This window comes from Cariama cristata, unplaced genomic scaffold (genome assembly GCF_000690535.1).
Source record: "Cariama cristata isolate BGI_N322 unplaced genomic scaffold, ASM69053v1 scaffold42195, whole genome shotgun sequence".
NCBI lineage: Eukaryota > Metazoa > Chordata > Aves > Cariamiformes > Cariamidae > Cariama > Cariama cristata.
In genome coordinates, this window is record NW_009620006.1 from 11,942 (window position 1) to 27,571 (window position 15,630).

Genomic DNA, 15,630 nt, shown 5'->3' on the forward strand with positions numbered 1-15,630 from the left:
GTAAATGGCTAAGTATGATATCAGACTGACTTACAGCAGTTCTGACCATGAATCAAAACAGTTTTGTTAAGCGTCCATCATTGCTACATGAGAAAAGTACTATTTTTCCTTTTGTTTTAATCAAATCCTATAAATAAACCTAGGATGAAACTGCTCTTACGTAATTAATTTCCTGTGGACACAAGTAAAATCTGACTATCACCAAAAGCAGTATTGATTAACACTCCTCAGGAGCGCCCAAGGTACTATACTAAACTGCATGCTGTACGATCAAGAAGCTTAGCATAAACTAATGGCACTAATACCTCTACGTACAAGGTGAACTATATGCTACTATATACATACTTATTCTTGTTCCCACCTCTTACTAGCAGCCAATGGAGTAATGAGTAACAAATCCTTCAGGAGTACATCTATCCTTTTAAGCAGAAATGGGAGCTAACAACCAGGAGACTGAAAACAGTAACCATCTACGGTAGGAGAGCAAAGAGGAGGAAGAAAAATGGAAGTGGGTGGACAGCAGCTGAGCAGCGATAGCAAATGGAAGGGGTGGAAGGCAAAAAAGAGCAGATGAATAAGGTAGGAGACAAATGAGATGTGAAGAGAGACAGAAGACAAAATTACCAAGAGTTAGTACAAAACAGCGTTTCTTAAATCATGGCTCAGCCAAAGGAAGTTACGAAGTCAGCCTGACAGGAAGAGTAAATTACAATGCTGCTGTCAGCGTCTTACTTCTTGAGTTGTGTTGCCAAGAGTAAGCCATGGCTGGGAACTGCTGGCCTACTGCACGGCCAGTCCAAGTGCTGTAATGGCTTTGTTAGCTCGGTGTCTCATGAACAGAAGGAGTGATGCAGCAGGAAGTAAGCACTGGGAATGGGGAAAGGGAAGAAAGGAGAATCACTGGTGAGCTCAACTGGAAATGAAGTCGAGCCTTTACTAACTAGTCCACACACAAAGATAGCTACCACACAAGCCGCACTTAATCTGAAGCACTATGAAAGCTGGAAAGCATTTCGTTAAGCAGAGCCCCAAAACCTTTTCAGAAGTTGAGATGAGCTCCTGTGCAAAGATACACCAATTACATAAAAATGAAATCTATGGTGGACACAAAGGTTTCATCTAGTATTCTTCAAAATTCCTGAAATTGTAACTGATGAAGAAAGAAAACTCTACATAGGCAATACATGCAATGAAGGGAGAACTGTCTAGGAAAGTGCTCCAAGGTACAACTGCAATGCTTTAGCGTATTTTAATTCATTAAAGACATTAGCCACATAAGATAACATGCTGCCCTTATAATCTGTAAAATATTGATCTGTACAATTAGTCCAATCGGAATCAATGTGCAAAGGGAAAGAAAGTTTCCTGAAGGTACCCATCCTAACTGACCTTCACCAAAGCACAACTAAACATAGAAGAGACTGCAGGTATGGATGGACGCAATCTCCTCCTCTTCCCCAAGTTAATCCAATAATGCAAGTAAGAATTAAATCATGTTTTACAGGTTTTTAATCATTGAATATAGTGTAGCATTAGCCTTCCATTAGGCTGACTTACACTGCACTGTAGCTCAAAGTCAACCTGGGAGGAAGTTAAAGGACTGTTTTTACCAACAAACAAACATTTTCTTTTTGGTAGTGTAGAAGCTGAAAACATACCATGAATGTCTCTTCTGTACTTCTTTCTCTGTGTACTGGAGCAACTGGAAATTCAAGAAGGGATTTTACCGTCTTCCTTTTGGCTTTTTCCATTTGAATATTAGTAAAATAGTTGACAGCAGCAAACTCAATAAGAGCAGAGAACACAAAGGCAAAGCAGACCGCTATGAACCAGTCCATGGCAGTAGCATAGGATACTTTTGGCAGTGAATGTCTTGCACTGATGCTCAGTGTCGTCATTGTCAACACTGTGGTTATTCCTTCAAAGAAATAAAGCAGAAGCACTGCTGAATCCAAGTAAACAAAGCGAGAACAGGCAAGCAGCTTCAAACAAAGAATTTTAAATCACTTAGGAGTCTTTCTCTGGTGCTTCTGAATAGTGCATTAGATTTAAGTCATGGCAACCATCATATATCTATAAGCAGCTACACACACAAAACAGTTAACTAGTTTTTAAAGGTGGCATGGAAAGCTGGGACTTCAGCAGATCATCTGCAGTTCACATGAAGAAAACATGGAAGCCTGTATTTCATGGGTTTTTTCATGTCAGGTTCAGTAGAATTTCTTACAAGTTATTTTCTAAACATTTGAACATAATTTAAGTTGTGAAATAAGAGAGTGCTCCTCAAACTGCAACAAAAACATGATTTTTCCTGTAATGGGTTCAGAATGTCACCTATTAGTCTTCGTCTGTTCCTCTGATCCCACTCGTAATTCAGGTGCCATTAAGTCATGGCAAATTATTTCAGTGCTAAGAAAAACTAGAATATTATGTTAACAACTCTGTTAATTAAGAAACCATCACCTTATCTTTTAAGCCCTTCTGCTACTAGTCAACTGATGAAATTTAATTAGAATTTAATCTTCTGAAAGAGCAACTTTTTAATTAAAGTGTACAAGCATGAATGTTGAACTCAAAATATGGCTACTTCATGGTAATACTTCAAATGCGAATACATGCTGTATAAAACCAAGGTATGGTGTTTTTTTTTTCCTTTTTCATCCAAAATATCCCATATCATACAAATGTAAAATTCCGAGTATATAATGAACACTGTGTAAGTCCTACCACGACAACCTCAAGGAAGACTGACTACAAATGGAGATGCCTTTACCCTTATGAAAAGAACACTGTACCCATTTTAATTCAAGATGAAATGCCTATGCTCAGAAGAATTCAATAAATAATTAAAAGCATGTTTTCCAACAGGATCCTCACATCCCCTATTCCCTAAATGGTGGTATTTCATCTGGGTAATCTGATATGAAAAAGCTTCACCTAGTCACTGTCATACAGAGAACTGGACACAATGAAACCAGCCCTTCCTATTGAAGGAGGAAAAAAAAGAAAAAAAGAGTAGTAGCCAGTTCATGAAAGCACAAAGAATATCTCAGTGCAACCTCGGCAGGATAAAAACACAGATGCAAGCTCACAATACCTTCTTCAGTGGGAAAGCATTCAAAAACACACCACTGAAAATGTTTAAGTCTGAGAAAAAAAATAAATTATGAAAAGTGTTTTTTTCCTGGAAGAGACCCATCCCTGCTTAGCCCTATCCTTCCTGATTCTACCTTTGTCCACTTCAAGCAAATAGTTTGTCTGCACTGTCTTTCTAAAGATATTTGTTTAATAGATGTAAGAATAAGGTGAAGTGACTTGAATGACCACCTATTCCCCAAATGCAAGGAGAAGAGGGAAGACGGTGGCAGTGTTACAGTTCACTGCCATAATCTTTATCAGAATTCCCCCTATTAAATCATTCTTCTGGGAGACTTGCAGTTGCCATTGCAACTGTCCTTAGATACGTGCCATAGGGATTTACAGGGTAGGGAATTAAGTTCTTGTAAAAAATACTGTTTATACACATGAACTGTAACTATCCAGAGCTATTTAGCTTGCAAGTTTCTGATTAGAATGCACATAACCATATAAAAATATATTATTTTAATGAAAAAAAAAAAAATGTTAAAAACTTGCTTAAAAATTACTGCTGTCTTTCCTCTAAGAAACACCAGTCTCCCACAATCATCAGATTCACATGTCTGAAGCTCTGACTGCAGAAATCACGATCTGATGTACCTTATTTCCTTGTGTATCCTACCTCTGTTACCTTTGCCAAGGTCTCCCTAATCTTGCAGTTTCCAATGGAAAGATCTTTTGGTTAGCCTCTTCTGACAGTCCCTCTAGAAAGTTGGTACCATAGCAGGTATTCCGGCTTCATTCCTATCTCTTGCCTGCGACATTTCTATCTTCTTTTTAAAAAAAAAAAACCTTCAGAAAACAGTGTCCTTGTTGGAATTTGTCAGAAAACAAAAAAGATACTTTTAGCCATACTTTAAGCCATTGGCTTTCAAAGACATTTTAGAGACTTATCTGTAACTTAGTGGATGTCCAAACTTCATTATTATTATTTGTTTTCAGTTTCACCTATGGATGTAATGACACATATTACATCTATTGCTCTAAAATTTGTATGTTTTTAATTATCACACTTTTTCTGTAAATGCTGATTCTACCTTTCCAGCTCATGGCAATACTCCCTTCAAAAAAAAGCAGCATTATTCAACATCACTGCAAAGGCATGTGAAGTGATATACTAGTTTGCCTAATGTGATGCTTGAGTTGAGAGCTAGTGGCGTTCTTATTAGGCTTACAGGTTCTTTCTCCTATAACTAATCATTAACCTTGTCTAATTTGTGATACTAAACAGTGCTCTGACTCCACTTACATGTTTGAATGGGCTGTCGCATAGAAACATTAATTCCTCTTGCCAGCATCTACCTATCTATCTATAGAAAGGCTTTTTGTAGAACATTCTCTTCCTGATTAGTCCTGCTTTAGACTACAGTACATTATAAAGTCAAGGCATTGCTCTATAAAGACTGGTTTAAAAAATGTTTTTATCATACTTCTTTGTTAGGAATCATATTTTCATTTAATTTCTTATGCTTTGTCTTCCATAGAAGTTTTTTGGTTTTTATTTTCAGAGTTCACTGTAGCATCTCACTCAAGCTGTATTTTGGTGAGGGCAATTTTAATATCTTGTGACCATTTTGCTTTTTTAATTCCTTTTCATAATGGCAATGGCAGAAAGGAGAGAAAAGCACTAAATGTACAGTAACAGGGTCTAAGCCTTACTCATAGGAAGCTTCCACGGATGACACAGATACATCATAAGACACCTGTACATCTTGCACACACCCAATCAAATTATTTCAAAAGTATTTTAGAAAGTGTGAGTTCAAGTAATCACACTACTGTCCACTGGAGGATAAAACTGCTCTGGATGTAGACTAAGGACTTGACTGTATTACTCAGGGCCAGGTCCTCAGAGGTTGCTCCCCCAAGCAGGTGGAATCCCCAGAGATGTACACCCATTTGCCACAGGCAACCATGCCACGCTTCAGGTTATATATTCCAAGTTTCTCTTCAGATTCCAAGGATTCACAAAACAACATTCTTCATACATCGATAGCAAAAATTCCTCTGAATTGACATTATTGCCTTGTTTCTGCAGTAGTATGGATGCAGTATACCCCAATGTATTAAAAAGTCCTATTCTAGTTAGAGTCATTAAAAGAGGAAGTACGAGAAAAAGTAAAAAAGAAGTAATTACCAAACACAGTTCTAGCTGGAACAGATTCCTTATTTATCCAAAATGAAACTTGAGAAAGGATCACGGTCATAATGCATGGGATATAGGTCTGAATCATGAAATAACCCATTTTCCGTCTGAGGTGGAAGTAAACCGTCATAACAATATATTCACCTAAAAAAAAAAAAGAAGAAAAGAAAATATTTTTCTGCTGTGTATGAAATTTGTGTTGCAGAATAACTGTTTCAGACTATCAGCTAGGATTGTTTAAAATGATGCCATTCATACCACTTAACGTGTATAGAAAGATACGTTCCTTAGAGACAAGAATGAATGAAAGTTTTAAACAAAAAATCCTGGAAGTACTAGGTCCTTACAGTGCTATCCAGAAGCTAATATCAAAAATACTATAAAGGTACAGCTAATACTGGATTACATTTTACAGTATAAGCGCGATTTCAAAAATTCTTTTGGTAGCTGTTGAAGAAAAGAGTCCCAAGACACAAGCTATCTACTGACCATAGTATCCATAACATTGTGGTACCTACTTGCCAAATAAAACAGTAAGAACAGTGATGCACATCAAATGTTATGGAAGTATCTCATCTTTTTACTAGATTTATACATCAGTACCACTATGATAATGAAACAAATGCCAAAATCATTGACAAGAATTAAAAACACACTAAGATTATCTAAAATGTAATAAAGTGTCTAAATAAAGCACTACAGACTGAGTATTTTGAGGACAGTAAGGAAATTCTGTTGTTAATGCACAATAATCAGTATGCTGACAAATAAATTTCTAGTGTATCGAAAAACGCTGTTTTATCTTTGAGAAAAATATCCATAGAGCAATACATCAGATATATTTGCTTTATCTGTTTCATTTTGACCATCTTGCAACACCCAAACTTGCTGATATTTAGAAAATGATTCCAAAATTTAAAAATATGCTTATCACCAGACTGCTCATCAGTGATACTTCACTCATTTCAGATGCCTGTAGTTGCCATTTGCCTTATTTCTTACAGCACAAATCAGCAGAAGTATCTATTGTGCCTAATGCATTTGTGCCTCTCCTTATCTGACTAGAGGGTTTTATGGCTTTAATAACCCATTCTGTATGCTGTACTTCTATCCCGAGTTGTTTGCACTGCCAAACAAAGGAAGTCTTTTGCACATAATGTGGATACAGTGCTGAGAAATTACTTCCTCACCCAGGCATCCTCTTGACTCTTCAAACTGCATTTTAAGCAGTGATTAAATGCTCATTTTGTCCCTTGGAGTAATGATCTCATTCTAGCTTTCTGAAAGACCGTCACAATCTACTGTAATGAATCTGTAAATGTAAATCTGAAGGACAGAAACCTAATTCAGATTTATGCTCACAACCCTTAATATATACCCTATGACATTCAGCAGAATACCTTACAGGATGGGAATTAAAAAAAAAAAGCCTCGGGCAATGTTACAGGGTTAGTTTTACCGATTTTTACTGACAAGATTCCTACCTGTAATAGATTTAATGGTTTCAGTGGATACTGTATGCCCAAGTAGGTCATACTGAACTAAACTGGAAGACTCCTCAGGAACTTCCACTGACTTCTCAGGTCCTTTTGTCCAGGTATAAATCATTTCACTCTTTGGATAAGCATCTACAACACAGCATCAGTTTGCATAAACAGGAAACAACTTCTCACACCTTACTAAGACCTCAATCCAAACCTACTGAAACCGAACGGGAAGACTCACACTAACAACTTTAGAAGATACCCTTCATGTTAAGTTACCCCCAAAAGCCACCCTCAGAGGAGAATAAATAGCAGCTAAAGTCATATGTCAAGCATCACACACAAATACACTTCATATTTGAATGTGAAGTCTAAACACAAGTTTTTTCTGGATCAGCCCTTATTGGGCATGTAAAGTTTATTTTAGAAATTTCTATCTAAAATTTTATCATTAAAATATACTAATATACAAAAAAAAGAGCATGTATAAGGAGGATACATTTTGGAGACTGAGTGCACATTTCTTTACAGAAAAGAATTATTATACTAAAAACTATAATATTTTAAACTTGTGTTTAAAATATTTGCCAGAAACTAGAGGTCAGTAAAAAATTCACAATAGCCCAAAAATAAGCACATCCAAAGAAACATTTTACATTTATTACCAAAGGGCTAGCATTCAATCCCTACACAGCCCAAACTCCTGTTAAAATTAAATTAAATCAGTCTTGCATTTGAAATGGTTACATCTTATTTTAAGTTTCACCGAGGAAACAGATTAGTGTCAAGCACAATTTCTGCTGGCTGGTGATTCTGAAGAAATATGCCTGTGGAGAAGCCCCCACTATCAAAGCTCTGTTACGGTATAGCTGATACCAAAGCCAAACCTGGCAGCACTTGGTCTCCAGTCTCACCATAACAGGGATGAAAAACTTTATCAGAGCAGTGTCTTTAATATCCCCTTCTTATTGACTACCCAACTGTATAAGCTAAATTCATGCTAAAGAAAGACTACAAGGAGCTTCCAGCCATTTCTAACTTCAGAGCTCTGGGGTCAAGGAAAACAGATTAATGTTCAGCCACTGACTACATCAGAGTGTAAAGCAGAGAGGTCAGTGACCAAGGAGCCTCAGAAGTGTGACAAGATAGTTAATGCAGTGCACCAACCATCCCCAGGTGGTCTCAGAGGTCTCTGCTGTGGATTCAAATCAGGGAATCATAACTACCTCCCTCAGTTGTCAGGCGGTACATCCCAAAATGTTCCTTCCAGCCAAAGTTTGGAGATTATCCAAAAATCTACGTCTGACTTCAAAGCAGAAAATGAAAGTCACCTGCACTACGATTCCTCTCACCAGTCTAAAAATTTATCTAGTCTAAACTTGCCATGCAGACTCCCATTATAGGCCAGGAGACAGACAAATACAACTAAAGATCAAATCTCTGCACATAACCTACACATCTATCTTAGGTTGTCAATATGCCTCCATTAACTGTAAAGAAAGTCAAACAATCTGCTTCCCTAGGTGCCTTTTACCTGGCTGTTGTAAGTTGAGATGGATGCCACCCTCTTTGTCTTCTCCAGTGAATCTCTCACTTCACTGAGTATCCAATTCCTCCCTAAGAACCAGGAGAAACTACATCTTTCAAGCAACTGTGTAGCCAGAATAGTGGGGTTTAACATAATAGCTGAATCACTGCCTGCTTTTCAATTCTCTGCCTGGGTTTAATTTTTGAGGCCCTAAATAAAGTACCCAAGGAACTTAACAGGAGTTTTGTCTGCATAAGGATTGCATATCAAGACTAATATTCAGAAAGTTTAGTAATTGTTCAAAATCTACTTCTACTATTTAAATTCTGTAGTTACAAGAAATTTCATATTGCAACTTACAACTCCCAAATTTGAGAGGACAAGCATGACCGTCCATGGGAAAATCCACTAATCTCATGGGACACTCTGCACTTATTGTAAGCCTATAATGGAACAAATTAAATAGTCTCTGGTTGCCATTTTGTCTAGGCAGTATAACTTTTGCATAAAATAATTGTAAGAAGCCGAACAAACAGGTTAGATACCTCATTGTGTACAGGATGGTGCCATTTCTCATTATTCTGAAGAGTTTATTTGGGGCTGTCATATTATGTGCAACAGACTTTTTCCCATTCCTGAAGAAAGTGTCAGGAGTCCACACCTTTGAAACCATTAAGTTGTTAAGTCTTAAGATTTCAATAGGGCCATCATATTTTAATCTTTTGTCTACCCATGTCTGACGGAAGAAGACATCCATTGTATATTCCTGTATTAAATTGCAGAAAAACAAAGATCACATTTGCATGTGTGTTTCCTGTAAAAAAAGAAATCCCTCAGAAGCAAAGAAATCAGTAGTAAAGAAAATGCTAAGTCCACTACACAAATGTATTTCCACCAATTGAAATGTTGTGTACTTCTTAATAGCTTAATTTCCCACATTAGTCATATCAATAAATTGCTACACATATTTAATCATTAAGGAATAATTAATCTAATTAGGTTGCATGAAGCAGGCAACTGAATTTGTAGTCAAGCATATAACTGGAAACAAAATGATCTCTGACAGTAAGTGTCAACAGATTTTTAAAGAAAAAATATCCATGGATTTCTGCTGCTGGCTGAATTAAAAATAATAGGACAAATGATTACTTCCACTTTAAAGTCAAGAAAGAAAATTTAATTTCAGGTCATGGAAAGTAAGCTTTTAACTGAGTAAAGCTAAATATTTCCTTTGCCATGCCCACAAAACATGGATGATAATTTATATATAGACTTGTATATACACACATTTGTTTTTAACTACGTAACTATCCCATTAACTTTCTCAGAATAGTCATTCAGATGCTCCAGAGAAAATGTGCAAACAACAACTGCAGAACTGCAGACAAAGGCACATCATGAGAAATCACATGTGAATGAATGGATGAAGGAATTAATTTCTCATCTCAGGAAGTTGAAGCATTTCACAAAAAAAGGCATAATGTGGCATTGAAAAAGGTAACACAGGAAGCTTTAACTCCTTTTTAACTTATAGTTGTGATTTTGTTGTTAAGCCATAAAATGTTATCTGACTTTATTTCAAACTCTTTTGCATAATATTATCATTGAAACTACTTGTATGGCCGTACCTATTTGCATTGGCAAGGAGGCACGTCTACTAGTATAATGCATCTTAGAATTATATATGTCCTCTTTTCCATGACTGCATCCTCCACTGTGTTTTATAGTTAATCTATGAAAAGTCTCTTTTCTAGTGTCATTCCTTGCTGGTGACTTCATAGCTCATAAGTAGCAGTTTCTGTTATTAGCTTGTATATTACAGATTTTGTAATGTAAGATTTCACCTGTTTTCATTCCACTGGGTACCAAAGTAACCCAGCTCTAAAAAGACATTCTGATCATCCCCTGTACTGAGACTATATCACACTTGGCTCTTTCAGCGAGGTTTATGTGTGCAGCCATATTCAGATTACATCAGGTCACTAACAGATACATTAACTCAAAATTATTCCAGAAACAATTCCTGGATCTCTGAATAGCCTCCTAACTAATCCCTAATGATGAAAGGGAAAACATATGTTGTAAACTCTCCTTTTGCCAGTTCCTTACTTACCTTCAGTCCATGTTCTCACTCCTGCCTTCTCCAATATAATTTCCTATGTGGCACCATGTCAGATGCTTCAGTGAAACCTAGGAGATGCCATGCAGCCCTCTTTAGATTTGAGACACATATTACTAGATTTCCTTGGGATCAGATTCTTGTACCCCTTGTCACACTGAACAGCGTCATACTGTACATGACAACCATTGAAGGGGCAAGATGCGTTTCAACATGAGACTGCTGTCACGAATGTAGCCCTTGAAAAAATATCTTGTTATCACATACCTTTCCCCATGATAAGACCAATTCAGGTGCAACACAAAGTGCATGACAGCACTATATGCGAAGAAAGTTACCTCCCTAAAACTGTCTTTCCCTTAAAGAAGTTCAGTTCAGCACATATGGCTGTGTTACTTCCATGGGATTTCTTAGGTATTTTTTAAAAAAGAGAAACTATTGCATGATGTAAGGGTATACCACTCCATTATAGAAGGAGATGAGAGTTTTGCTGGATTTGACCTCAAATGAATGCAGATGCTGTTCAGGCACAAATAATAGTATGTGCAAATGTAACATTTATCTTCTGTGACAATTTCATGCACGTCACTTTGACGTTAAATTTCTGCAGACACTTATGGAAACTCTTATCAGCCAAAAATTTGCTGAAAGTGATGCTAAAAGGGGCATAAAGATCAGGAAAGGGCATTCATCTGAAATGAAAACATCAACAAGTATTTGTGAAATGATGTCATTATTATTCACCTGAGAATAACACAACTTTCAGAAAGGAAAAGCAATTTCAAAGATATTACATGTTTTCCCCACAGTAGACTGACTTAGACACTCCCCACAAGGCCTGATTCTGCCTCTACACCATGAAAGTCTGTTTAAAAATCCTCTGAAGTTAAATCTTTAAGCCAGCCAAAAACCAGTGAAAGTGTGACCAGAATCAGGCCTGATGTATCTAATTATAACCTGTAAATTAAGCTGTTACTAATCTTGCCTACTTTGCATGATTGACAGAACAGTACAGATGAAGCATCCACTCCTTACTGCAGTTAATATTGTCTCAGAACCAGGAAATGTCATTTTAATCCCAGAAATACATACCATTTCTACATCAGAAACAGGTCCAAAACTGGTGACATATATATCTGTTTTGACTTCAGTAACAGGACCTAATGTATGAAAAGGAAGTGAGCAAGAAAATTTGAATTTTGCAGGTCAACAATTCCCATAAATGATCCTGGCATGTGAACAGTTATCGCATTGAGGGTTCTGTGGATGAGTAAGAGCAAAATGCAAACATAGGTCATTTCAGATGAGTCTCTAATAACAAGCACTGCTCAATTACCTTTACCACATAAGTAAATCAAAAGCAGCATTTCCATGCAAATCCCCATTCAGAAAACCAATGTTGACTCAACGGAGAAGAAAACGGATGCCAAAAAATTAAAAGGCTCACTGAAAACACCATGCTAATTAACAACAAGCACTGAATTCAGGAAATCCACATTCCACAAGGCATTTATTACTAACATTTGGTCCTACTGGTAATAACTGGACTATAGATATGGGCATGCCATGCACTGGGCAATTTAGTACTGCAGGATCAAGAACTGCATCCATATTCTGAGATGTATTTAAGTGCTTTAATACTAACAATCAGAATAAACATTGGATATCTAAGCATTTTAAGGGGCTGGGACCTAGGTCCACATGCTACAAAGCCTATCTTGAAAGAACTAGTGATACTTAGGACACCCTTAAAAACAGTGCACCGAGCAGACGTCTTGCACTCTCACAGCTGCGTATGGCATAGCAACCATCACAGAATGCAGTTTTGTTTTAATATATAATTTCCTTTACTACAGAACAAAAACACCTTGAAATTTCAGATGAGCATTCACTCTACAGTACACTCTACAGTTCCCCTTAAACCAAGTAACACATGCACTAACCAGTTTCACTGGGATTTAAGTCTGTTCCCGATGTAAAAGGCTAGAAAGCTGCTAATCATTACCAGTTATTATGATGATTCTGTGATCAAAGCACTAGCTAACAGTTTAATTCAGGTAATTAACTCACATCATAAATTAAAAAAAATAATAATAAAAAAATCTACTAATAGTCTTACCAAACAGTATTCGTTTGAAAAAAAAAAAAAAGTATGATCTACAAATTCACAGCCACAGTTACTAAACCCTTACAACTCAAATTTCTAAAGAGGCTAAGTGGCTCGAGTCTGTTAATTCAGGCTTTATCATAGTATTTGCAATCTAAAAATGAAAGGAGGAAAGACTTAAGACTGTTAGCAGCAGAATAATGTGTCCCTCTTAGAAAGAAAAATAAACTAAACTAAAAAAAAAAAATAAATCACTGTTCACTGATGGCACTTTGAATCAAATGTTCAAAGGAGGAAAAGAAAGAAGCAACTGGGAAACAGGGAACCTATACTTCTTGCACCTAGAACAAGTGTCAAACTGTGAACAAAAAGTAAAATAAAACTATGTAAAATTATTTCACTAAACAGTTCGCAAGTTATGTAGAGAAGTACAGCTAAGAATTTTTCAGCTAAATGTCAAAGAAATTACTTTGCTGGAAGTCAACAGTTTCACAGAAGAACATTTTTTCAAGATAAAATCTAAAGAAAATTCACCCTACAACAGCTGGTAGCTCAGCAGTCCCTGAAAAGTTGGATAGTTTGGCATGTTTGTCTTAAAGAGGTTTTAAGAAGGAACTCCCTGGTTCCAGATAGCACACTTCCATACCATGCTGTTTGTTTTGCAGCGGGTTGCTCTCTAAACATGTCAAATGGAAGCTGCTCCCCTTTCTACAAATAATAAAGTGTTCATGAGCTCAGGGAAATCCATGGGTGTTTAGACCACTCATTTTACTGACAACGTAGTCCAACCACATTTCCTGAATATAATTATTTCTGCAGAGCAGAAGAGCTCCAAGAGATTGGAAAAAACTCATACCAGTGCTGTCAAGATACTGGAAGTGAAGACACTCATCTGCAGCGTTACAAAATAGAGGCGAAAAGCCCAATCATACTTGTACATAGAAATACAAGAGATCCAATCATACCTGACCTTCCATAATCACAAGCCTATAATTTATCTAGGGTTGGTTTAAATACATAAATATTTATTTCATGTGAACTTGAAATATTTCTGAAATCAAAGTTCTGTAGAAATGAAAGAGTCATTTTTCCACATAGCTCTAAAAGAAAATGTAGACATTAGTCTCTGTTACTCAATAATAAGAGAATATTGAATATTGCACTCAGTTCCTGAATCCCTTTCAGGAGCTGGTTTATTTGTTAGTTCTAAGAAACTAAATAGGAATATTCCTCAAAAAAAAAAAAAAAACCAAACCTTTAACTCCTTTCCTCTGGCAATATCTTCTTTCTTTAGCTCACAGAACACTATAATTTTATAATCATAACAAATTGAGCAAAAGGACAGGTTTTTCCCAGAGGCACGAGCTGCTTCCCCTCAGGCATTGATTTCTTTTGTTTTATTAAGTGATTACAGCTTCATGAGCAATAAGTGTTCAGAGGCTTTTTGCAAGCTTATATTTTGGAGTTTCTCAGAAAGAAGGGGAGAGCTAAGACCAAGAAGCTAATCTCCAAATCAGCAAGCCTACGACTTAATGCTATTAGAAATCCTATAGCAGCAGCACAGGACTAAAATAATGCTTGAGTTCACTCTTTAGTAACTGCTATTCTGCTCTCAAACCTTTATTTATTAGTAGGACCCATGAGAAAGAAGGAAACAGGAACTCTCAGACAATAATGAAGGCAGAAAATAAGGCTGAAATTAAAGTTTACTTCTGGTTGCTTGCCCGACATGATGGCAGTACAGTGACAAAACAAATGTTAAATTACATTTTAGGCCACTAGAAGATGGCATATGAATGAGGATCTAGAAATATTTTAGGCATCATAACAGTTATCCAGCTAGTACTGACATGCAAATCCTTGCTTTGCATCAAAAACCTTGGTCAAACAGTAAAATGTTTGGTAGGAGCAAAGACAGCAGCAAGGGACAGTGAGGCTGATTATCTCCCTAATGCTTTTTCTCCAGTTGCAGCCCTGTCGTGCTCCACGTCTTCCACCTACATTGTCAGTTCACAGCTGTTAAGGCCAAATCTTGGATTTTCTAGCACATCCCAGTACTTAATGACAATCCAGAAATAGGCGACACCAAAACCTATCCCTTATTCTTCTTGTTCTAGAAGAAAACACAATTCCAGCTGGTAACAATAGCAGGGGTACAAATAGTGAGTCATGCGTGGTTATTTTTTTTTAACTATTATTAATCGTGGGAATTCCTGTCAACGAGGAGGTGATCTGTAGTCACCTAACCTACTTTTACTGGTGATTTAAGCAGCCCTCTGAAATGAATGTGTTGCACCACTTAACTCAGGCTTTGCAAGCAGAAGATCCTATTAGAATCCTTAACACTCTGTTACTGGCAATAAAATGCATCAAGTTGTAAGAAGGCCAACTAACTTTAAATATGATCATTTCGGCTTATCCCTCAATGGATGTTCAGAAAGCATCTATCCACCATAAATCTTCAGGAATGCTGAAGAACTATTTATAACATACTCGTGTGTATTTTTATGTCAATGAAATAGGAGGAGAGTCCTACACACTGCAGTGGGAACAGTTAAGTCTGAATCACTGCTTGCAAGATAATATACTTCAAAGAAGCTCAGGCAGGATTAAAAGCAACCCCTGCAAAAAGCCAGAATAGTTCAGTGTTAGATAGAGATGCTACATGTGGGCTGAAGAAGCGATGCCAAGCCCTAACCCTGTGAAGAGGAACATAAGACAGCTCTCCCATGCATTTTATGCCAACATATGGGTTGAACGGCAGCACAGCTCCCAGTGAAAGACTTTGGGCTCCATTATCCCCACGTCTCCATAGGCAACTGTCACTGCAGAGATCTCCACTGTATGTAAACAGTCAAATCCTGCACAGGCTTTCTGTATATTGCAAATTTTGCCACCAAGACTCACGCAACTAATGGGGAACATTAGCAAACAAGTCTGTACAAAGGTTTCAACATGCAAACTACAACTTAAATGCCAAGTGCAGTTCTTGCTGCTATTATGAGATCAATTCCAGGATACATAAACTACATTAAATTACATTACATCAGTTCCTACAGCTACATTAAAAAAAAAAAAATTAGTTACTACAGATTTTTATTTTTTTTT

General features: G+C 36.9%; 1 protein-coding gene across 1 annotated transcript; it reads right to left on the reverse strand.

Annotated features, from left to right (window-relative positions):
* Positions 1-1,658: 1,658 nt before the first annotated feature.
* Positions 1,659-11,575, reverse strand: LOC104155080 (gamma-aminobutyric acid receptor subunit alpha-4; the record flags this gene model as incomplete). Its single annotated transcript, XM_009701452.1, has 6 exons — positions 1,659-1,918; positions 5,276-5,428; positions 6,769-6,912; positions 8,657-8,739; positions 8,842-9,062; positions 11,508-11,575. Coding segments are annotated over 6 exons (929 nt in total), but the record flags the coding sequence as incomplete, so codon positions are not given.
* Positions 11,576-15,630: the final 4,055 nt, after the last annotated feature.